The 26193-nt window shown below is 40.5% G+C and overlaps 1 protein-coding gene across 1 annotated transcript in view; it reads left to right on the top strand.

Moving 5' to 3' along the window:
• The first annotated feature begins 2490 nt into the window (after nucleotides 1-2490).
• Nucleotides 2491-26193, top strand: part of prkx (protein kinase X-linked) — a 48750-nt gene continuing 25047 nt past the window's right edge. Inside the window, exons 1-3 of the mRNA XM_084347630.1 lie at nucleotides 2491-3180; nucleotides 12043-12211; nucleotides 18839-19102. Of these exons, the coding sequence (XP_084203756.1) occupies nucleotides 3033-3180; nucleotides 12043-12211; nucleotides 18839-19102 (581 nt within the window). The 5' untranslated portion in view covers nucleotides 2491-3032. The remainder of the gene's footprint in view (nucleotides 3181-12042; nucleotides 12212-18838; nucleotides 19103-26193) is intronic.

Here is a 26193-nt window from a genome sequence, read left to right as displayed (position 1 = left end):
CAATATACAATGGAATCAATCAGTGGAGTGGAGGTATAAAGTAGCAGTAAATAGAAATAACTCAAGTGAAGTACAAGTAGGCTACCTCAAAATTGTAGATGTGAGTGGATTGAGTAGATGTCCTTAGTTATATTCCATTACTGCTGAGCTGCACAGCCACATTTGAACCTAGACCAGAAGGGACAGCAACTACTGTATTAGAAACATCCACATGACAAAAGTACACTAAGGCACATTTTCTAAAAGCATTTCAGTATGCTTTCATGTGCTGAAAATAAGTGCACTTACTTTGTGTTAAACCGCACAAAGGTTGAAGGGTTGAACCAAGTGTATTAAAAGTTGTCATACAAAGGATCACAAGTGCACTTCTTTACATGTGAAACATTCCAAAACGATCAGATTTTAACACATTTTTTACATCAGCACAAACACAATATTCAATCACCAAACCAATTATTTAATTTAACTATGTAACAGTTCATCAAGTGTTTTACAACTAACAAAATGAAAAAGTTCAACCTGCAAGCAAATCAAAAAAACAATCAATTAACACGTTGAACCAGCTACAATCTTATTACAAGATTCACAACATAGGGAAATACCACGGTATAGGTTGCATGTGTTTGTTAGCATACTGGAAAGGTAACAGAGTGAAATGTTTTTTTTGTGACAGCAGCATGAGTTCATAAGATGTTGTTGTTTTTTTTCATTATTTCCCATAATTCACTCTGACAAAAATGCTACATTTGCTATTTGCAAGAACAAAAAGCTTTTAAAAATGGAACAGCACAACCTCCGAACATCAACTCTGCACCTGCCCATCTCATAATGCCACAATGAAATGAAATAAACACCATATGTAGGTGAAAGAAGTGATGTCTAATGCAACATTATCTAAAAAATAAACTGTCTCGCTGATGCAGAGCTTTTACAGCTGAGTCTGTCTCACCACCAAGCATTGAACAGGACTGATCTGATGAGATAAATCTGAAATACTGAACACTAAGTTCACAATGTCCTCTGAGTCAACATCTGTGTCTGTAGAGCCCTAAAGATGAGTAGAAAGAAGAGGGTTTGGTTAGGTTACAAGTTATTGTAAAAGGTGCTGTTAGAGTGAAGAGCAGACGATCATAAACATTTCCAGGAAACAGAAAAGTTCATCTCTAAGTCACCACCAGGAGTTCCTCTTCCTCAAGTGGATTTGTTGCATTTCTGATGTCCCATTTGCCGAAGCTGATCAAGAGCAGAGGACGATCAATCCAGCCATCTTCAGGTGTTCTGAGGGATGCTCGAGACATGGTAGAAGGAAGCAGTGAACACAGAGGCGGTACAATGTGAGGTGTCAATAAGATCGTCTTCATCAAGTATGTGAAACACATAAGTACCAGCTATCAAACGTCACATCAAGATGCCTGTTATACAGTAGATCTATTGCTGCTGTCCTTGTGATGTTTTAGGTTGACAATAACTCATCACACCGAGCTACCAAACCACCACCTGAGACTACGTAAATGAATGTTTAAACAGGCCTGAGCATTTTGTTCAGTGAACTGATTTTTAACCTGCTTTCATCACCACACCCATCCTCAGACATTAAAGTGTGCTGCCCGGAAATAAATCTAAATTTTGCACTCCATTACCTCGTTTCAAAGTCAATGGCTTTTTTGAATGGGTTTTCAATTAAAAGCCTGGTCTGCAGTTACTACAAACTTAAGATATTTTCACAATCTGCTCTACGACATAAAACAGGTCAATGAACCACATGTTTGCAGTTACTGTACTGTAAAGTGTGTATTGTACAATGTGAAGATACTTAGTGGTGGTGATGTTGACCTCACATCACTGTGATGTAGGCTAGTTTGTTTATATTGTTAGCTTTTAACTTCTTCATATTTACTTGGAAAATCACAAAGTGGTGTTCATCTGTGGAGATTATCTTGCTGAACAAAATGTATAAGCATCATAGACTTGTGTTTGCCACAGAGGAAAAAATCCCATAAGCTTCATGTGGAGGGACAAATATACGTCATCCCTGCAGCACTCTTTTGGTAAATGTCCTATTAATGCATTTCGATTACTAATGTTTACTCAGAATGGTCTGCCTAAGTCTGTCATCATTATTTAAAAAAGTTGAAATGGTAAAGCAGACTGTTTGGACATTACACAGAATAAATCAAAAATAAATAGAAAGGGCCCTGCCTTCTGTCTGTCAAGGTACACAGAGACAGGTAGAGCATACAGGAAGTTGTAAAGTGTGGCAGAAAAAGTTTTTGTAACTAAAAATAAAAAAATAAGTCCACTTCAGCTACTTTCTTAGAACAGGAGCATTTACTTATTTCGGCCTAGAGCACATTCATCCTAATGAAAAGCAGTGTCATTTTCTCTGGGACTGCGTTACTCTGCAAACGCCGCCACGCGCCATACATTTTATTTTGAAAGTCCTGCCCGGATATTATTTGGACGGCGACAGAGTATCTCTTCCTGGTTGATGTGGACACAGGGAAGACCTGAGGGGTGAGGTCTGTTGTTGTGAAGTGGAGAAGAAAATCAGTAAACTTGACTGAGAACGCCATGGGATTCATCGAGTCAGTGAGCTTTTAAAACTCTCTTGTTATTATTTATTATATTTTATTCCGGACCTTCTCCCGCTCCGCCACCCTTTCATACCTCCAGTGTCGCGGTGCATCTCACGTTAGCTCACTATGGGTTGTTAGCTGCTAACCAAAGTCGCTAACGTTACGTGCCAGTGCAGTGCACCTGTCACCGGCTTCTTTGTCCCACTCAGGTCGGTGGCTTCATTTCCCGATGAGTGCTAATTAATTGAACTTGTTAACATAAACGTCGGCTTGTTTTTCCCCTCACTTACTCCAATGTGGAAGCTGTCACTGTGCCTGCACTGCCAAAGCTAGACAAAGAAGATGGACTGACGATAACTCCCTGCGTCCAGAAATGTATGATGTGAAGTGTGTATGCGTCCCACTGGATATTTTTAAAACCCAAATAGTCTGCTAGTCCCGAAAAGAATAACAATAATGGCGTCCTCCAAAGTGAAGAGCGGAACCAACAGTGAGACCAACTCCCTGAAAGAAAGTAAAAGCAACGCCAGCAGTTTGGCTGGAGAAGCAGCACCACACAACAGGATATACTGCCTTGATGACCTGGAGACCATGGCTACAGTTGGTGAGTTACAAGAACATGTCACACACATGAATTGCCTGGACTGGACTGTTTCAAGTGGCTATAGTGTAACATACAGTAGTTTCCAAACTCCAGGTACGGAGATAAATAGATGATGCATGTAATAATACCACATAACTTGACTTCAGAGGGAATAGTTAAGTCCAAGTTCACATATTGGAATTTTTGTTATGTACAATTAAAAAAACCCAAAGGGATTTGGGCTTCTATCGTAAAACACATAGAAAACCAGCAAATATTCACATCTAAGCAGCTGGAAAAGGTGTGTTTTTGTAATTTTTGCTTATTAAAGGACACATCACCCATCACTGTGAATCATTTGAACTGTAAAATACCATGACACAGTGGAAAATGCCTGTGACAACTTCCTTAGGTCCAAGGTGGTGTCAATCCAAAACCACAAGAAATCAAATGTGTTATGTAGTACTGAAGGTGTGTAGTAATTTCCATGTTTGAGTGGCCGGAACCAGAGAATCGCAGTGTTTTTCCTCAAGAATCTACCTAAAATTAATGAATCAAAGTAATCTTTTTGATGATAATGATATGATAAAGATTCTCAGTCATCCAGGTTGTGGTTATCCAAGGAGGGTTGAATCTTGGGAAACTTTGACACTGATGGAGATGCCAAGGTATGTTAGATTTAATAAATGGGACCAGTTGTGAGTTGTTCTTAAACAGTATCGGTGAGTGTGCCAGTCTATACACTGATCCAATACCACGTTAGAAATGACATACTGCTACTTCCCAGCAGTACACCTGTACAAAAGGTTTTTTACTGCACAAGCAGCCAATATTCAAAAACGGCAAAGATTTGTATAACTTAAAGTACATCCATAATTTACATTAACAACCATACAGGTCTTAGTAGTATACAGGGGTTAAATAACAACAACAACAACAACAATAACAATAATAATAATAACAATATATTTTTAATGCACTGGTATTGGGTTTGTACTCTGTGTTGACTGATACGTTGTCGTAACATCTCTACCTGGGTCTCCCCGCCAATCAGTTAGAGCTGAAGAAGCCCATTTGATAAGACGCTAAACATTTTCAAGTATCTATCTACAACCAAGTCCAGTCGCCTTAGATTAGACCCTCCCTGGATAATCAAAATCAAAATCATGTCGATCTATTGATAGACTGATTGATTAGTTGACTGATCTTTGCATCTCTACTATAGAGCATATAGTTGGCATTGAATGCTTGGTTATTTTTCTTGTTTACATGGTTTTTAAGCAGATGTTGGTTAATTGGGTAACTTTACATATTTAGACTGTATTACACTGAAGCAAAGTTCATGTACTGCTGCTTGTGTTGAGGCATAAAATGTTGTTGCTGTTTGGAATATGTAACCATCAAGCAAGGAATCTCTGTCTGTCTGTTGTTCGCACATCTCTAGAACCGTTCATCCGATCTATTTCACATTTGGCAGGTTTGTTACTGAGGACCCAGGGAAATGAAGTGTCGAATTTGGTGCAAATTTGGACATGCAATACATTTGATATTAATACATTTTAAACAGCGAACACTGCTCTCTGCACAAGCCAGGGCGTAGCTTCAGCGCTTTGGCTTCAAGGCTATGCAGACTGAAGCTGGGCTCACACGTGCACTGTGTCTGTGATCTCATGGGGAGGTTAGCATTGGGCAACAACTTGCTGTGGTAACGAGAAAAAACAAAAGCAGAAGGTTAAACGAGTCTAGATGAGTGTTGAGACACGGTCAACCCCTCACATTGCCCAGCCTTGTACAGTACATGAGTAAGGCTTTTTATATCTGTGATTAAGCTTAACTTGGATAGACAGTTCTCAGCACCATTAAAGTTTAAGCAAAAGTTTCATAAAAGAAAAAATAAAACAAACTGAATGTAGAGCTGGGTGATGCTGACCGAATCACATTATGACAATATGAAGCTTTTACCAATTAAATGTACTTATACCAAAGTTTTCAATTACTACATATTGCAAATCCCAGTAGTCTCAACAACTAATGTCATTTTGACCAGACATCTAACTATCCAATCAGCCAGAAGTCTCACCTAGAAATCCAGAATCATAACCTCGGTAAGACAATATTTTTCGAGTCATATTTTAAATATTTTTACTTTTAGTGATATTGAGATTAATGTGACAGCTCATTGTGATATAGATTCTTCATCATATTGTCTGGCCCTGCTGCGAACAATCTGAACTGATAGTGTCATATCAGGATCTCAGCACTTTATCAATATGTCACCCAGCCCCAGCTGACCTACTTAATCCTTTATCTTTTTGTCCTTTTTATATATTTTGTTTGGATAAACACTGCTGCTGGCTGAGGTTAGTCCACCACAGTCTGAAAAATGTAGAGCACAAAGAAGGACATACTTAAACTTACTTATGTAGAAATTGGAATTTTGCTTGATTTCACAATTTTTGAAAATGTGACCAAATCTGTTGGGTCGAAAATATACATACAATTAATTGAGTAACCAATTTTGGTGATTACAGAAACTAGTGTGAATCAAATAGTTCTTTGTAGCATGGCCTCTTAACTTCTTCTGAGTGATTATGATCGATAATGGCTGATTACTTTTCTCGGCCCATCATAATAGCGCATGTTTATTATGTAGGGAAAGGTAATTTAATTAAGAATAAATCATAACCCTTTCTTTTTAGAAGGGCTAGAAAGAGCATAATTTCTCGTGTTTGATGAAGACAGGAAGTCAATTGTTTGCTTTGTTTTACAATATGTGTACAGTATGGAGCATTAAGTCTTAAAATTGGCAGTTTAACATTTGGTAAATCCAAACTATGCTCGATGAGTTATTTTGTGGATCGTGTAGATACACCCTAGCAAGCAGCAGTGAACTGGTTCATATTTTCTCAAAACTTCATAGATCAATTATCAGAGACAGCCTGAACATGTGTTCCATAAGTCAGAGGTGTGTAAACTTGCCGGTTAGTCAAGTATTCCGAGAAGCTGACATGCCGATGTTAGTCTGTGTTCAGGCAAGGACCTACCCTTCAGGGAGTTAGTCATCACTGTTTGTCATGTCCAAAGTGTGACTCACACTTACATCATTGAATTACACGGTATCTAAGTAATTACAGGGGAAATTCACTCATTTTACTTTGATAAAATTATGAAGTTATGACATTTGATATCCCAAATTTTAGAGGTTAAATGCACTGTGACATCCAAATCCTCTGCCACAAATGTTTTGCACTTTATTCAATGCTATAGCGCAGGAACAGCAACCTGACTGGTGTGGAAAGGCATATGACCTCAAGGCCTTGATTCTAGTTTTTATGTTAGTATAAATAGCTCTGTATGATACATTTATGGCTTGTCACACAGTAGTAATGTCTGCTTTTCTTGCGTTCTGATACGGCGGCCTACGAGCTGCACCCAACCCCTTCAGCCTCTGTCCCGGTCTTCTGCTGTTCCTCTCGTGTCACTCACCCTCCAGAGCTGCTCTTCGCTGTTGGAGTTTGTCCGAGCCGGAGCGCATACCTCCACCAGTCAGCACTAGCAGATACCAGTCATCTAAATATGCCTGCTTTTTTTCATCCCATGCATTAGTGTTTAATTAATATCGAAATTATTGAAATATTGATACATATTGACAATGAATATGTGAAACAGTTTCAATACACATCTTCTGCAGTATCCATACACCAGTACCAGCTGAATTTTCTCACTCGCTTTTCTCTCCGACTGCTAGTTGACACACACACACACACACACACACACACACACACACACACACACACACACACCCCATGGTATTGAATATCTGTATTTTTCAAATTTAGTATGATTTAATCTGGCACTGCTACTGAAAGTGTGAAAATTCCTGGATCAGTCCCTTCATTCGTATCTGCAACTAAGGTTAATGGGGTCTATTCTGGGCTGAGACCCAGCCTCCTTTCAAGTTTTGTGGGAATTCGTTTGGTAATTAGTGTAATCGTACTGACAAAACAACCAACCAACCAACCAACAAATGGAAACGGGTGAAAACTGGTACCTATCTAACCAGTCTGTTGTCTTCATAATTTAACAGCAGTGCTGTGATTTACTGTTGACAGTGTAACAGTGATGCAGACTGATCATAAAAGGCCAGATGGTGATAGGATTGATAGCAAACACTGCATAGTGATGACACAGCATCCCTCAAACCTTTTTCATTAATAGTAATAGTTTGATTTTGCAGGCAGATTTAACGTACATTGTGATTTATGATCTCATGCTGCATACTTTACGGAAGACATCGAGCTCAATAATATGCATTAAGCTACATGTGGGCAACAAAGCCTGGGCTTAATGCCTGTCAGGGAGGTGTGCAGCAGGGAACGACATTCATCCTGTGCTGTTGGGAGAAAGCTCCAAGCTTATGAGCCCTGCATAAAAATCCAATTTGCCAAGCCATTTTGTCTGATGAGAGGGATTTGCAGCCTAAAACAAATCAGCTAGAGCTCTTTATCTGCCTGCTGTTGTTTAATTGTCATTGAAATCATGAGGCAACTCTCTTGCGCCATTACATTTATTCGTTGCTGTGGTAGCCTATATGACCCAGACAATATCACTTGAAGGCATTACCAACTGCAGCCCTGTCAGAGCAAATGAATTCATGAGCAACATCGCCATCTCAAACATGCTATTTAGGGATTTGTTGATCTAGCTCATATGCATCTGTTGCTCATAAAAGTTGCATCCTGTCAGTATAACAATTTCAAGAGTTGCGTGCAGTGCATTGGTTTTCTGTGAGCCCCAGAAACAGAGCAGGTGGAAGAGGAGTTGGGGATGACCCAGTTTCCAGAGGGGTAAATATCAGTTACAGTACATTACTCTCTGCAATGAACTAGCCATTTCTAGTCTCACTGCCTTTGTCCCTGTTTGGTTTCTGATAACAATCCTGGCTCAGGAAATACCAAAGAAGCAGCCATATGATTTACAACATCACTTAGTGTGCAGAGAGAATAGCTTATCTTGTTCTCCCTCTCCCCATCATGTATGTTTTCAAACACTCACACAATGCAGGCCTTGTACAATAAAGGGGTTGTTAAGCAAGGTGAAATGTGCACCGGTTTAGCACATTGTTATGCAGAGAAGCAGCAGGCTTTCATACCTGACATACTGTACCTCCTATCTTATCATTAAGAGCAGTGCTCCTTGTGTTTCTTGGTGTGGAATTCCAATTTGATGTCATTTTCATACAGTATTATCAGCTTCAACCTGATTGGAAGAATCTCCCCCCTTTGACTTTGGTGAAACTAAGGCGTCAGTAGGCTTCAAATGCAGTAATTACTGAATTGTCTATGTCATCAGCATTGAGGGCCCACGTCCAACTTTTTGTAACTTTTATTTTAAACAATTATGCCCACTTAACACTGTGATTGGCCAGGTGTGCAGAGGCTTGACAGTGAACCTCTCTCTCAAGCTCAGGTTGTTAAACATTACAGAGTTAGACTGATAGCTAATAAAGAATTTGGAAGTGGAGTTGGTCCCCCGCAGCTGCCCAGCGCTCTGGGTACATAGGACGGGTTACATGCAGAGGACAAATTTTGTCTGAACATATGCAAGTACTAAGAAATGACAAAGAAATTATAAATATCAGTCCTATCAATATGTCAAATCCGTTGGAGATAGTATGCTGTTTCAGTGCTTCCGTGCTTGTTTTGCTATGGCAACAGCGGCACATGAAGATGCAGCAGCTGGTAGCTCCTCCAAATTTCGACCCACGGGATCTTTCATCCATCCAACTAGACCAGCCGGACCACCCAAGAGGAGGTAGAGAGCCAGAATAAGAACCCTGCTAAGCCAGCTTGGTGTAAGGCTGCTCCTGGCTAATGGCTGGTCACAGGAAACGGAAATGGGCAAATAGGACTCAGGCCAGCCAAACAACATAAACTCAGACCTGTCTCCACCACAACATCTTGGATCAAGTTGTTGAACGGGCCCACTGTGTTCTGCCTGACAGTGTGCAGGACTACAGCTGGACGAAGAGAGGTGGACTCACAGGACTGACACACAGTCAAAGTGGATAGACAGTGTGATTTTTGATTTAAAGATGCTGACTACATACACCCTGACATAGCCCAACCCTGTGTGTTGCATAATGACCGTTGTCTCAGATTTGGAGCCTATTGTCATCAAGATTTATGTAGGTCTATAATTTATGATAAGAAAATTGTCACAGGCTGTTATTATGTGATAAAATGTGCATACATATGACCTCATTCAGCCAAACCCCTCGGGATAACAAACATGCACAAATGAACACTTAACATTTTGGGAGCTGTCACTCAAGTAGTAGTACTCAACTATTCAAGTAGTAACCCCCCAAAAAATGAAAATGAGCATATCTCCTTTAGATATTTTCAAGATGAAATGATCTATTATATATTTATTATTATGTTATTATTATATATTTACAAGCTGTATAACACCCTAATCCAGAGATTGAGAAATGAAGAGAAGCTCAGACAAACTATTTACATTCCTAAACTCCACTCCTACGGCAAGCTGTGTCCTGCTACTTGCAAGTTGGTAACGCTGACTGTATTATAATTCATATCCTGTGTTATAAGACTAGTAGCTCCTGAGTGCATTTGGTTGGTTGGTTGAGCAAGAGAAAGAGAGCAAACGGCAGACAGTGAAGTTGTCAGTTTACCAGTAAATGTACTGTGTAGGTTACAGTTTGTCAGTGAATAAAGGCTGCACCTTCTCAAGATCAGAGTGAAGCTCTGATGTGTTGTTTCCCAACAGCTGGAAAGGTGAATGGGGGGGCGACATCGTTAAAACGAACAGCTACAATTCCCGCCTACGTTTAGGTGATAGTATCTGCAGTGGAAAAAGAAGGAGAGAAAAGTACCTGATACAAGAAGTATGAGTTGAGACGCACCCTGCAGTGGAAACACATCTTCTGCTATACTGCAGTTTGTTGTTGTTTTCCAGCTGACATATACGGCAATAACTAAAATCGCTGATAATCTTGACTGATGTAACAGTTGGTCTACAGTAGTTTATTGGTGTGATAAATTAGTTCAGACCTATTTCTTATAGGTTTTACTGTTGATTTAATTTTCACATTTATTGCTCTTATAAAACAGCCTCACCTCACCTAACCTGTACTGGCTTTATGGGATCCCGTTCAAAATCAACATGATGTTTCAAGAGATGTAGTTACATAAAATGTTTTTTATCGCTTGAAAAGTTTGACATTACGGAGAAATGAGTTATTCACCTTACAGAGATGGTGTATTGCAGGGTGTTTGTTGCTATGGCAACACTAATAAGCCTGGGACAAAGGTTCATTGTGGGTAAAGGAACGAGACAGACAGCATTTCATTAGGAAGTTCTAGCAGTTCCATGTCTGTCTCGGAATGGCTGTTATATCACATATTGTCATCAGCCATTTATTGTCTCCCTCACTGCTCATCAACACTGCAGGAATGAAATGCCAAATGGTTCTCCTCAATCTTAGGAGGAAAACAACAACACAGAGCTCAGGGCAATATAATGCCACAAAATCTGTATTCATTCAGCCTCAGGAGGCCTGTTTTTTCTATCCTGAACCCGCCTGCTCCTGAAGGATTCCCAACTGTTACTGTCTGCTCCTTTGTCTCGTCATCATCCCATCCTGACCTGGTTCCTCTAACAGTCTGATCACTCCTGTCGACAAGAGTGTTTTCTGTTGTCTACTCCATCCCACAGGGAAATTGATTATTCTAGTCTATCTAAAGAATATCCGCACAGTCAACAGTCAACACTCAACAAGCAACCTTTAGTAGAAATGATTACAAGCCTCACAGTTAATCACTTTTAAAAGACACTGTCTGTTCATCTGACAACAGATACAGAGGTATCCACTGCTGTACCACCAGACTACAGAGCAGCTTCTTTCCTCAGGCTGTGAGACTGTTGAACTGATCCTCTGCTCTAACCCAGCCTTACGTAATGAGTAGTGCTAGAGTGTGGCTTGGCCCACTTTTTGAACCTGAACCCGTCAGTAACCAAGTCTGACCCGAACTTGATGGGCGTTCTGTTTTTTACATCCAGACTCAACTTGTTTATGACAGTTATTTCTAATTTTTTGACACTACCTGGCCCTTTGTGTCCCGGTGGGTTAGGGTTGGATATCCATGCTCTGAAAAGGACCACAGCTTGCTTTTCATTGTACAACCCTGTGTAGTGTTTGTTTCTTAAGTGCTGATGTTGGTTGGCTGTTTTAAAATAAAAATAAAATAAAAAATAATTAAATAAAATAAAAGCAGTTTTTTGTTTTTTTGTTTTACATGTTTACAAATTTCAAATGTGAACTTACCAGGGGATTTATAATTACATGATACAGATGACTGATTCAACTTCTACCAAAGATCATGCAAAACAAACCCTGCAAAACCTGCCACTGTGCCCATGTCACTTTTCAGGTTGACCTCACCGCAAAAAACCTTCTCTACACTACTTCAGATGTCAAATTGACCATATTCTGTCATTTTACATTCAGAATTTCATCATTCTATTTTGGATTTTTCATCAGAGATTTGAAGATGTCATTTTTCAAGATGTTATCATCAGTTACAGCTGTAGAGGAGATCAGGTTTTGATGAATGAATTCTAAGAGCTTTAATTGAGTGCATGGATTATTGGCTGACACTGATTGCCCTGAATATTTATTTTTGCATGCATTAATGATAAATGACAGGTTTGAACATCAGTGTGGTACAGCACAGCACCCAAACATAATCAATAGATGCAGAACATTAGATAAGAAGTTGTTTGTCATGGTCTAATTCCCCGGTGTGCTTTGGATTCCTGTCACATTGGTTAATCCTCACCCTCTCTCCCCCACCTCAGGAACAGGGACTTTTGGCCGAGTCTTCCTGGTCAAGGACAAGAAGAGCAGGGCCTTCTACGCCCTGAAGCAGATGAAGATCCCCGACGTGATCCGACTGAAGCAGGAGCAACACGTCCACAACGAGAAGGAGGTGCTGACAGAGGTCAACCACCCATTCCTCATCCGACTGTGAGTGTGCTCCCCAGTATTACCCACAAACACACTGGGGGTGGCAGGGGTCACGGTCTACTGGGTGAATTTTCCAATGAAAAAGGTCAAAGTTCAGTGTCTGCTTGTGAATTCTGACATTGATTCCAATAAAAAGTATAAATATCTAGGGTTGTCACGATACCAGAATTTCAGTAGTCGATACCAATACCTGTGAATTTCCACGATTCTCGATACTAATTCGATACCACAATTTTAAAAAAAACAACAGAACCCATGTACTTTTAAATTCACTAATTTATTGAAAACTGCTTCAAACTGTCAAGTATTTAACACCACTGTGCTTCAACATCTTTTTGCACAGAATTTAAATTGCAGTACCTGCTGCCAACTGCCAAAAGGTACTTTTAGTTTAAATAACATAAGGTAAGAGATTGTCAGACAGTATCTCATCATGTCACCTTACGTATAATGACGCAGACCGTACCGTTACATTACGTTAAACATCTACATGAGTGAGCGACTGAGCGAGAGTAGAAGCCTGCGCCCCAGCTGACTCTCATGCCCAGATGACGGAACGTAGGCATATTCGGGTTAACGTATGACGTGACACAACAGTGATAGTAAACGGAAACTCACTCGAAACTCACTTGAATTCTCTAAACAAGTCGGGGTGCCTGTCTTTGAGGTGTCTGGCCATGTTTGACGCTTCCCCCTTCGTTTGAAAACTTCTGAGGCACTGTTTGCATGTCGGCTTGTTTGAGTCTAGAATTGCTCCGTATTCATCCGCCTCGAATGCAAAATATTTCCACACGCGACTCTTAATACCTGTCTTGTCGACGAGCGGACGTGTTGTGCTTTCACTCTCACTTGCTGAGGCCATTTCTTTCTAAGACGGCAGGTTTCCTTCTTCAGCGCCGCTGACTGCTCTGTGCGGCTCACACGCATATACTGCCCCCGTCAGTTCAGCCAAGAATCGACACGGCTCGCCGAGTGAAAAGTTGTATATTCGGTTCTGACGTTACCAGAAAAAAGCCAGTATCTCATCATGTCACCTTACGTATAATGACGCAGACCGTACCGTTACATTACGTTAAACATCTACATGAGTGAGCGACTGAGCGAGAGTAGAAGCCTACGCCCCAGCTGACTCTCATGCCCAGATGACGGAACGTAGGCATATTCGGGTTAACGTATGACGTGACACAACAGTGATAGTAAACGGAAACTCACTCGAAACTCACTTGAATTCTCTAAACAAGTCGTGGTGCCTGTCTTTGAGGTGTCTGGCCATGTTTGACGTGCTTCCTCCTTTCGTTTGAAAACTTCTGAGGCACTGTTTGCATGTCGGCTTGTTTGAGTCTAGAATTGCTCCGTATTCATCCGCCTCGAATGCAAAATATTTCCACATGCGACTCTTAATACCTGTCTTGTCGACGAGCCGACGTGTTGTGCTTTCACTCTCACTTGCTGAGGCCATTTCTTTCTAAGACGGCAGGTTTCCTTCTTCAGCGCCGCTGACTGCTCTGTGCTGCTCACACGCGTATACTGCCCCCGTCAGTTCCGCCAAGAATCGACACGGCTCGCCGAGTGAAAAGTTGTATATTCGGTTCTGACGTTACCAGAAAAAAGCAAGTATCGAATTATTTTTTTCGTGTCGGCATCGAAGTGGTACCGAAGTATCGGTTCTTGTGACAACCCTATAAATATCTACTGCTAAGTCCCCTGCACTGTGTAGATAATCAAATTAACGCAATATAAGATAAGAAATTGTACAGCAGTAGGAACGAGTGCAAATATAACTTATTAAGTATCAAATTCAAAATATACACAATGCCAAATATAACGGTATGGATCATAGATATGCATGAGAAGTGGTGTATAGCTATGTAAGCACAACATCAAGTTTATATGGTTAATTCACATTTCATTATTTTCTTCATATTTCACATTATGCACATTTTGTCCGATAAATCCGAGAACTGTAATGATTGTAAATCATGGTGAGACAGTAATCTAGAGGGACAATCGAAAAGAACAGAGCTGAAATGGAGGCTTGAGTCCCCCAAGCAGCAACCTCCAGGGCTGGAAAATGAAGCCATTTACATTTAAGGGCATTTAGCAGATGCTTCTGTCCAAAGCGACTTACATTAATTCATACATTCATACACTGATGGCGGTGGCTGCCATGCAAGGTGCTGACCAGCACGTCAGGAGCAGTTTTGGGGTTCAATATCTTGCCCAACATGCAGACCAGGGGAATCGAACCAGCAACCTTTCAATGACAAGACGCTGGCTCTACCCCTGAGCCACAGCCAGTGTGGAAGTGCCAGAAAGTGCTGTTCCTTTAATGGCCACTGGAGGCCGGTTTCAAAAGTGATTCAATTCCCAAAGAGCTCCATGTTAAAATGCTCAACCTTACAGCAAAAAACATGTTTACAGTTTTGGTCTCTTAAGCTAATTTCCATACGGGGGGTAGTTTATAAAGCTCCCTTTGTTAAATTATATTAATGATTGAATTCTAAGTGCTGTATCGTAGGCAACTGGACTTGAAAAGTTGCCTACGATATGGCACTTAGAATTACCATGACCTGGATGACTGAGAACCTTCATCAATAGTTAGGGTTAAAGCTCTGCATAACTAAGTGCGTGGCAGCTTTGAGTGACAGCAAGCCGCAAACTGTCTGCTGGACTGATGTTCACCTCTCCACTGTGTATTATATGCTGATGCCTTTTGGAGAATTTTTCTTGCAAAAACTGGACAAATGATATGGCTTGCTGTGCAGTTAATTGGACTACCAGACCAGAGTAGTGGGACAAATGCCGGTGTTTTGGATTAACGAGTGACCCTGTCAGCGTTAACTGGCAGGCAGCTGCTGGAGCTGGGGAGCTCTTGAGGAGACAGCCGTGGGCAGAGCCAGAGCTTCCAAAGGAATAAACAGCCAGAGTCTATTTCCAGCCTAAGGAACCTCCTCAGCTCCCCGTGCTTCTGCTGTCCATCTTTAGACAAGAGATATATGAATTGTAAAATCTGATTGCTACAAGAAGAAAGGATTTTCTGTGGTGCATTGTGGCAGTAACGGTCTAATGCTGAGGGCGCTCTTCTGCAGTACTGGCACATCGTGGAGAGGGTGGGAATCATTGCCCATTATAGTCTGCTGTTTGTGCTGAATCCTCGACTCGGACACACCAAAGAATCAACCTCAATCCTCTTGATAGAGCAAGCCTTTCTGATGAGCTGCTGATTCTGTTGGTGTCGACTACCCTCACTCTGCTGCCCCAGCACACACAACAGCAACAGAAATAGCACCAGCTATCTCAGGCTGAAAGAACATTGTATTAGAACCAGAATTATCAGCATAGTGCTGCAGACATTGAATGGAGCCTCCACAGGAAGTATAGTCATTGCTGCCCCCTCTTGTACACAACCTCAGGTTTCTTAGCCAAGTCCAACTTGGTGTCCGGTGTCCTCCCAGGTACAGTATCTCTGAGCAGTGTAGCAAACGCCTTGATGGAAATAGGCTTAGGTGGTGTTTTCTGCCAACTGAAGCCTAACACCAACTCTTTGGTCACACCATTGTTGAACTATTACACTTGCCTCCCTCCACTTGCTGATACCGCCCAAAGCTGGAGAGTTGTTCGATACTTCTGGAAGCGCATGGAGTTGTATCTGAAGAGAAAGTGTGTATCACAGTGTATCCATCCAGTAGAGCCGTTTGATGTGCCACAGTCTATAAGCACAGGTTTTGATTGTGGTCACTGCACAGACATGATGACCCAAACCTGGCAGCCTCACTGTGACAGTAAGCTAGGCTCCAGCTCCATACCAAACACATAGCCTCTCATCTCGCTTTTGAAAATAAGTAAGATTACTTCCTTAAATGTTGAACTTTTCATTTAAAGCAACTGTGTTTTTTAATCTAATGAAATATGGACCTTCATTGTCCACTGTCTCAGCAGATATTATTCATAATAATATGAATCAAAGACCTATTCTGATAAAAAATGTCCCTAATAGAGTAAATTTCCCCACTGATATAAATCCAATATAATTTAAAGACTTAAGGAGCAGAGGAGGGAAATCAGCATGATTCTGTCCACAGATCAGTCATATTGGACTTTATTTGGTGTAATAAAATACTGCAACTGTTTCTCCAGAGCATATGCTGTACTTAGGTGATAATTTCTCTTATCCCTGAGCAAATTTCTTTTGCATTTCTTGTAAGAATAACAACTTCCAAAAGTTTCTCCCATGTATTCTTTGTGGTAGTTTCGGTGTCATTTTCAATATAGCAAACAGTCTTGAGAATATGGCTAACATATTTCTCCTTTCATCAACACAGTGGTTATTAAATAAATAGTCTTGTGTTGCCTGATGATATTATAGTAGTTTCTACAGAGCGTTTAACGGGGTCTGTACAGTGCAGAAAATGAACAGATGTTTTCAAATGCATGGTGAGATGTTAAGGTCACCTCAACCTTGTACCACCTTCGACAGCACAGTATGATATGACGTTAGATTACACTCGCTGTTATTATTTAAGGACTCCTGTACATATAGGGCATCAACGTTAGAGAAAGCCATACACAGTATATTGAGAGCCGTTTTGGGTTTGAGTTGTTATATTTATATTATATTAGATGAAACAAATAGAATAAGGCTCACTATTTGCAGCTTTAGTTGTGTTGTAGATTTCAAATAGCTCAAATAACTGCAGTTTGAAGCTCTGTTTCCTTCCTTCTGCTCTTGAGTCTAACAGATGGATGACAGAAACCTCACAGCCTTCTGATGCTATCATAGCTGTGATCAAAGCTAGAGGAAACTCTAAATCTTGAATGTGTAGATAGCTGTTATTTGTGTTGGTGGTCTGGCCAACAGTTTCACTCCTTGATCATGTGTGTTGCTTCCCATCTATTTCTTGACCGTAATGTTTATGTTATCTTATTTCCTGGTACACATCTTGGCTTTGGAAAGCTTCCAAATATAGAAAAGTTCTCTCCCCAGGGCACAGACTCTGATGTGTAATTGATTGACAGCTCATTAATCAACTTGTTAGAGTTGCGATAATGGTGTCGTGCCCTTGCCAGCTTGTGTATTGTTGAACAGCGCAAGGGCTGTTACAGTAAAAACATTCCATGAATCTCACAAAATAATTCCAACAACTCTGGCTTTGTTTTAACCACCACAAGTGTAATTTCCTCGTAATCGTAAAACAATTAAATGTGTGTATATGATTAATGGTATATGATTTATTGTAAAGCAGATTGACATGGATACTAACATTTGACAAAAACAACATTTTCGATAAGGATTCCTTAAAGATATAACATGTCAAATTAAAGTCTAAGAACACCAAGACCTTTGTAATATATTTTGTTGAGTTGTGAGCTGACATTATCCCAAACATTTCCAACAGTGTTCAAACCCAGAGAAGTCTGTAATTTTGTTTAAGTTAACTGTGTTTCATTTAGTCCCATCACTATAACTTCCAGCAGAAAGGCAGAGAGTAAGGAAGCAAGTAGGCAAACTAAACATAACGTGACTGTAAGTTTAAAACATTACCTCGTCTGTGAACATTTCCGCCCGTGTCACGTAGATGCGTTTTCATCAACAATGGTGGATGTAAAAAAGACAGCTCCCATGATCTCACACTACTTACTTACTTTTGTATTGTTGGATTGAGAGAGCCCTGGTGGCAGAAATGACCTGCTGTGTGTTTAAACATGATCGTCTTGTTTTTTCTCAGTATGGCGAGTTTTTCCTCACTCGAATCGAGAGTCTAAGGACAGAGGAAGCCCACTGAGGCAATGTGATTTTGATTTTGGGCTATATAAACTAAATTGATTTGATTTGATTAGAGCATTGTGACCAATATATGTTCGGAGTGACACATTTTACAGTGTAAGAATTCACGTCAGTAGTCAGTGCTCTGTGGTGGACAAACTATGAAACTGAAACAGTTTCCAGTTGACCTCAAACACATCTTTGACATTTATGTACTTACTAGAATTTATTTGCATTGAGCTAATATTAGCTGGCCTTTTTATCAGTTGGTAACTAATCTATTGTAAATAAGGATTCAAGTAAACAAAGAGCATCATAAAAAAGACATAACTGTGTGGATTTTGAGCAGTTATCTGATGATTGTTGATTGACAACATAACATATGCACAAGGTTGTATATGCACTATCGTATTATTTTGAAATAAATTGAGGTTATCTATAGCATGAGAAAGCAGGAAAAAGCAAAAGGGAAGTGTGGAGATAAAATAGCAGTGTAAGAAAGAGTCAGTAATCGTCTCTGTGGCCAGCAGCCAGCACTTATGGAAAACACTGGAGCCTCCTCCATCTTCATCAGTGACAGTGCTCTCTTGTTTTTATTCCTCTGAAGTGCCCTTCCCGCTGAAATAGTTGTTGCACACTGCTCCAAACCACACTGGGGGATAAAAGAGCCAGAGACTGATACAGCCTCTCATTTTATCTGATTTCCTCAACTCGTCAGACAGTACTTTAACACTTTTACCTTCCGATGGACACATTGGACAACTGCGGACTGAAAAGCAACTCAATGTTCTGTTTTTTCCTAAAAAGACTTTAATATAACCGTCTCCATGTTTTTTTTACCTTTATGTCCTGTTATTTCTCAGGTTTTGGACCTACCATGATGAGCGCTTCCTCTACATGCTGATGGACTACGTGCCAGGCGGTGAGCTGTTTAGCTACCTACGCAGCCGTGGGCGCTTCAGCAACCTCACTGGCCTCTTCTATACCTCTGAGATTGTATGCGCCATCGAGTACCTCCACTCCAAAGAAATCGTCTACCGCGACCTGAAGCCTGAGAACATCCTGCTGGACAGTGAAGGACACATCCGCCTGACCGACTTCGGCTTCGCTAAGAAGCTCTCTGACAGGTGATAGAAATAGCATTGATTTTGATAACAGAGTGATTTATAAGGAAGTTAAAATGAGCTGAAACTAATCAAATTGATGGTGAATAGAGGATAAGCAAGGGGAGATATTCAGAAAAGGGATAACAAAAATGGGGTAATAAGTTTTCTGCATCTATGGAGTTTAAGAATGGATTTAAGAGGTGATTGATTTTCAGTCTGAGATCAGACAAGTCAGTTCTAAGTCTGAGAAAAAAGAGCTGCCCAGAGTTAGTTTTAAATCTCAATTTGTTTGTTCTCAATCTGGATTTGGAATTCTTTAAAAACTGACGGTTTGGGATGGCGGCTGACCCGCCCTTTAATCCCAAAGCGTCAGTTTTTTACGAGTCGGCAACACAGAGCGTCATTATTTGACGAGATGGAATGGGACTGAAAAATCAACTTCTCATACATCCTTCAAATAGGTCCTTTAAGGAGCTAATAACAACTTGTTCATAATATAAACTTGGTACCAGCCATTACCAGTTGGGTAATGAACTTAGTACTTTTAAGGGTGCCGACCGAATAACATTGGTAATTCCCAGGACAGAGTCACATTCAGGTCAATCAGTGCTAATTGTCTTTGGCACTAGGAACTTGTGATTAGTATTGTTCACTACTTTCTGACAATTTAGAGACTAAACTTCTAAATGCTTAATTTTTCAAAGAAATAATCAACAGATTAATTGATAAGCTGTTCAGATGAGTAATATTATGTTTAGCTGCATGCCTAAATTTCAGTCATACAAGAAATCTTAAAAATAGTTTTAGGAGTATCAGACTCATGATTTTACATGATTTGTAGAGCTGCAACAATGCTAATTACTTGATTAGTCGACCAATAGGAAAATAATAGTCTAATATTTTGATAATTGATGAATTGTTTGAGTCCCTTTTTCGAGCAAAATGTCAACAATTCCTGGTTCCAGATTCTTAAATGTAACAATTTTTGGACATTTTATCGACTAAACAATAAACTGATTGATCATGAAACTAATTGGCAGATTGATAGATTATGAAAATAAATGTTAGCTGTAGCCCTATTGATTTGCAGATGAGAGGGAAATCTTCATTTAACAAATAATGTTTAAATAAAATAGGTTCTATTAACCTTAAACACATGGGATCATTGCCCTTACTGCAGAGCTTATAGTAAAGCCCTTTTCATACATCTGTCTATTAAAGTGATTGTCTTTTGTCATTCAGAGGTGTCCATTATATAAAAATCCAATATGGCTTTATCCTCTACTCAGACATAACCAGACATCATTTATTAGATAAAGTTTGACAGTGCATAAGCATAGATGGACATTAAGTAACTTAACTTTAAGTTAAGTCCTATTCGCTAGTGTCATGTATATAAAACTCACATACTCACTGCGTACTTTTTAAAATGACTTTTTTAAGACAAGATTTGTCTCAGTTGGCTTATGAAATGTTTCATAGTTAATAAAGGGGCTCAAAGTAACTATTTGGAGCAACTTACTTGTAGTCATTTTTATTGACTGTATGTGAGCAGATTGTAATGTTATGTAAAGTTTGAGTCAAAAAGGATGTGACTTTATGCACGTTCTCGAGTGCCTCATCTCAGAGCCTCTCTCCACTCTGCTAATAGAGAGCAACAGTAGCTTACATTAGTTTAGAAATGGGGTCCGCTTACATAAACTAACGAGCGACTTCCAGCACAACACAGAAGTTCCACAGAGCCATTTTAACTGGTTTTATTTTCTTTGTATAGGAGACATTATAATGAAGTCTGTCATACATTTATTACATTGAAGTTTGTGGAACAAGATGTGCATTTAATCTGCATTATCTCCTGTGTATAACATTGTGGTACTGCAGCCTTTGCGTTAGTACGACAGTTTTGTTTAAACTCGTCACAGTTTTGACCTCATCAGACTGCCGTCGACATTTATGTCAGTGTGATTCTAGCGTTTACTCAGACATTAGACCAACAAGGAAAATGACCTGCACTGTTATGTAATGAAGCATATGTACAAATGATATGCTACTGGGTTACAGGTGTTTCAATTAGAGGTGTGAATCTTCACTGGCCTCAAGATTCGATTCGATTACGATTCAGCTGTCAACGATTCGAATGCAAAATGATTATTGATGCATCTCAGTGATCTACATTACTGCACATGGCTTCTTTTCGTCATTTAAATTCACCTTTTATTCAGAAAGTCCTTCCAACAATCAGACTACAGCAGTCTACAAAATAAAAGCTGCAACTTTTCAATACATAAACATCACAAAAACAAAACATTTATCCATCTGCAGTGCCTTACACGTTTGTCTGCACACCTCTCTCAGAGTTGAATGGTAAGTTGGAAGCGCCTCCTCAGATCGTGACTGATTAGCTGGGCTTGCTGTAACAGTTATTATTTATGGCTGCAGATGTTAGCTTCAGGTGAAAATGACTAATGTGGTTAATAATTGTTGTTAGGCAGAAGTCACGCGCAGCGTGGGTCTTGTCCAATTTGTGCTTTTCAGCAAGTTCTTAAAATCTGACATGTGCCCTGAGAGGTCAGTTTAAAAACATACTTGGCAAGTTTTTATATTCTTGCAGATGATTTCTGCCCCCCTCCAACATACCTTCTACATAGGTAACGTCAGCCTAATTTTCCGCCCACAGTTCAAAGCATGGGAGCAATGGTGCAACACAGCTTTATTATCCAGCTGAGGCTGGACAATCAACAATCAACATAAGCTGCAGACTCTCAGTTATGCTCAGTCTCTGCATCGATGCAGAATCTTCCACGTCCACATCGCGATGCATCTTATAATCGAGAAACTTCCACACCTCTAGTTTCCATCAGAACTTTTCAAATGTTTATGAATTGCAACTTTTTTTGATACTTGTACCTTAAAACAAACTTCTTTATTTCTTTGCGTGTTAGTACAATTGCCTTCTCTCTCGTATCTTCCTGGAGAGTGTGTGGCTGCTCTGAATGACAGTTGGAGATGCTCCGCTCTCAGTTCACGGTGTTTGATGTTTGATTGATTGTCAGTAGGAGGTGAATGATAAAGCAGCTGTCAGTCCACACTGTACATCTGAGCTCATACTGTACATGCTCTCACAGGCTGCACTGAGCAAGCTACACTTTGATTTATCTTCTATTTGTACATTGTGGATTGGGCGGAAAATCCTGATTCAACTTGGAATTGAACTTGGAAGAAACACATCTAGGGCTTGGTGTAGTCTGGAGGTCATCCTGTTCCTCAGGATTCATTCTCAGGGCACAGTTACACTTGTATTGATTTTCGACTGGTTGCATCAGTTTCAGTTTAGGAGACAGAAACTTTCTCCTTTCTTTAAAGACTTGAACCTGTTCTTTCATTTACAGGAAATTAGTGGTTGAAGATTTTAGAAATGCTCCTAACATAAAACATTTTACATCAGAGGGTCATAACAGGGGCTGAGTCATTAGAGCATAGTCTAGTTTACTCTGCCCACAGATCTGGATGTGAACCAAAACCTCTCATATCCGTTTGCATATGCTTCTATAACTATGAAAGATCTATTGGTCTTTTTGAATTCCCATTATCTAAGCTGAAGATTGGCTACAGTAGTTGCAGGTTTCTATCCCTATTTGTTACAGTATTGCTAGATCAGGATTTTTTTTTAGGATCTGCATCAAATTGATCATAGATGCCAGCCACATAAATATGTCTGATTTTTTTCATCAAGATCCGTGCATTATTCCCTGAGAAATGTTGAAAAACATCTTGCAATGTCTGGGCCCATCTTTTATCCAAGTTTTGTGGAAATCTATAAGGTAGTTTTAGTATAATCCTGCTGAAACCCCAAACAAGCAAACATAACCTCCTTGGTGGAGGTAATTCAAACTTCAATAACTAATTTAGTATAATTTAATTCATAAGAAGTTGCTTGAAATCGGCCAATCAAATAAATGCAAATGCATTTGTGGTTGATTACTTTTAACATGAATGCTGTGATCGTTGAGATGAAAGTTAAAAGAGGTTTTCCCTGTGACCTTTCCAGAGATGTCCTCTGTCCGTGATTAAAACAAACTGCTGTGCAGTGTTTTGGCATCTGATTAGCGTTTAAACACATTCATCTTTTACTCCAACTGAACTTCTTGGGTTGACTATCAGTGTCTCACTGTCCCACCAAAGAAGCCCTCCCTTCACAGACTGAATCCCTGCCCTCAATATGTCTAAAAGGACTTGCTTCTTGGATTGTCTAATAGCGCCTGAAACCCCTTCCTGATGGAGTTTCTGATGGTGGGATTGGAAGTTGTGGGAATTGTGAATCTTACAGCGACAGCAGCTGGTTAGGTATGCCGATGTGAGAAAGTAGTAAGGGTTTAAAGTTCTCTTCAAAACCTATTTGTATGATTCATCGTGTCAAGACTACAAAGACACACATAAGACACAGAGCTGTTGGAGAGAGGGAGGCAGGAAGTCGTTTCTTTGGTGCTTATGAATCCTCAAGCTCTTTCTTTTTGCCTGATTGGGTAAAAACATAACATTTTCTCTTTTTATTTAATTAGTTTGGCCCATTCCTTCATTACATGATTAAATTGTTAGTTGATGCTGACATCTATTAACTGTGGGCAAATAAATATAAAAGGAATGAGGAAAAGCCATCCTGCTCATGTCCTTTGTGTGTTCAGTGTCCTTGAAAAGCTCATATTTTCTTCTGGGAATTTGAGGGTATCCTCCCAACTCCAAGAAACCCCTGGCAGTGCCACTGAAGGACAAACTTCCCCCGACTGATGTCATTTAGTGTGAATTAGATATCCAGTGGGCGAGGCCTCCCGGCGACCTCGGCAGAATTGAAAAGATGCACTGTAGAGGAGAAGAGACGGCTTTATATCTGCACTGCAGCCTCACTTACTGCAGTGTTTCTCCCAAGCGTTTCACCCAGCGCTGCGTTGACCCCCGCTGACATGTAAACATAATGGAGTAAGATTACATTTTCCCCCAGACTGGGAGAGCAAAACAGATGGGGAGTAGATACCTCTCTGATGTGCAAGTGACTCACTTATATAAATGGAGGGCAGCAGAATAGCCTGGGATAGGAAGACAACCGCCTCATTGCCACAAGCTCTCTTGTACTTTTCCCTGTTCAGGATGTCATGGAGCATCATCACAGCCCAGTGCTCCATGTGCTGCCACAGCGTCCCCTGCTGGCAGACAAACTCACCAACACATTTCAACCAGAGGCTCTTTATGATGACACATGCCACCCTGAAGATCAGCAGCACGTGTGTCTTCTTCCCACCGCGAACACGCCTCCTCCATACCCCATGCTTTACTCCCCCATCGTCAGCAGCCTCCTCATCCACCATCAGGACCAACATCATTTCCATACAAATTACCGTCACCATGGCAACTGGCCGAAAGAGGTCATTACCCAGGTGATATCGGTGACAGACGATGAAAGGCTGGCGGCGGGCCAAGTGCTCTTCATCAGAGGACAAGTGGATTTCACAGAGAACACCGTGCATGTTTGTTACACATACACAAAGTGTCAGTCAGCTGCTCTGTCAGCCAGAGGCAAATAATCTGCTTTAGACTTCCTGTTATTGTTCACGCTCGACAGGCATCCTTCACTTATTGTCCTGTACTTGTATTTGGACTCTCGCCCTCATTACACTTTCATCCTGTGGTCACCTCGCCAATACAGACTGACACCTCCAGATCTATTACTGCTGTATCCACACAGAGCTCCCATATCCTCATAGTACTATAAAATATGACACAGCTGGGTCAGGTGGCATGGAAGGCTCACTTTACCTACAGGGGTCGTCTTCCCCGTGCAATTGGAGACTTTCTTTTTACAAACGGTGTGTAATGTACAGATACAGAGCGAGCAGAGGCTATCATTTATCATGTGTCAGAGAGTAGTGGCTCAAAACGCTCACAACGTGACCCTATATGTTTACATAGGCAGAAAAGAGGTTCTGAACATTACATATTAATGTAAGCAACCTACTTTTTGCAATGTTGATACAATTTTTAAATTGCTCATATTTCCAAATCATTTAAAGATAATTGCACTTATTTCTGGCAGTGCTTTCCCCATTTCAGAAATGTCCTAAATACGAGCGTCAGTATATTGAAAACAAGACGGATTAAAGGCCTTTACACAGACAAACACTTATGCAAAACACTCGCCTGTCTATATGACACATCAAAACTATTTACATTAGCTACAAAGCAAATTTGCTGTTGTATACTACAACATGTGAATTTGTGACACAGTAATATATAAAAATTTGCCACCTCTTGAATATGTGTGACAAAGAAATTGGAGAGCAGCATATCGCCTTAGTTGCCGTTAACTCCCGCAAAATGTAGCTGCCGTTTTAGTAGTTAGCTCTGTTAGCCGCGCAGCTGCTGGTCCGGACTGGGTGTTTGGAGTGGTATTACAGCAAATTCCTTTGTTTCGTTTTTTTTTTTTCTTAATTACATTTCTTACATATTGTACCTTTTTTAATGCACCTTTTAAAATGAGACGTTCTGCAGACCAAGCAGGACACACAGAAAAACAGCGCCAGCTTGCAGAGCTTCAAGAGGGCACCCGAGGGTCTCAGTACTGCAGCACTGATTGATTGTTGATACATAGAGAGAGGTCGCATTCACTTGTTTCAGCTGCCTGTATCAGGGGCTCTGGTCCAGGCTGATGTGGTGCGGTCCATTAACGTGTATTAGTGAGTTGAAACTCAAATAGTGTTGCCACAATACTGAAATTTCTAACTTAAGGTAATTGGGTGTGAGGAGGCAGGTCTAAATGGGCACTGCAGCGGTGTGCGTGTGAACTTGCTGTCGGAGAGAAGAGAGTGGGAAAGCGTAGCTGGTATCAATATCGATACTGTGGAAAATGAGTACTGAAACAGAGAAATATTAAAAATAGCCGATCGAGGCAGCAGTAGACCAGCAACACCCATGTTCTGTAAGGTAGAATGACTGTTTTTATCCCAGTAGCCTGGTGGATTTGTAGAGAGCAGAGATGGATATAAGTGCTTCAGTTCCTCGTCAGTAAATCCCACATACCCATCAGTCTGTCTGTGCAAGGAGCACAGGTTACTCATCCCAAA

This window comes from Pagrus pagrus (genome assembly GCF_965226575.1).
Source record: "Pagrus pagrus genome assembly, chromosome: 24".
Lineage (NCBI taxonomy): Eukaryota > Metazoa > Chordata > Actinopteri > Spariformes > Sparidae > Pagrus > Pagrus pagrus.
The sequence above is the reverse complement of the archived record's forward strand: the minus strand, read 5'-3'. Positions and strand labels throughout refer to the sequence as shown.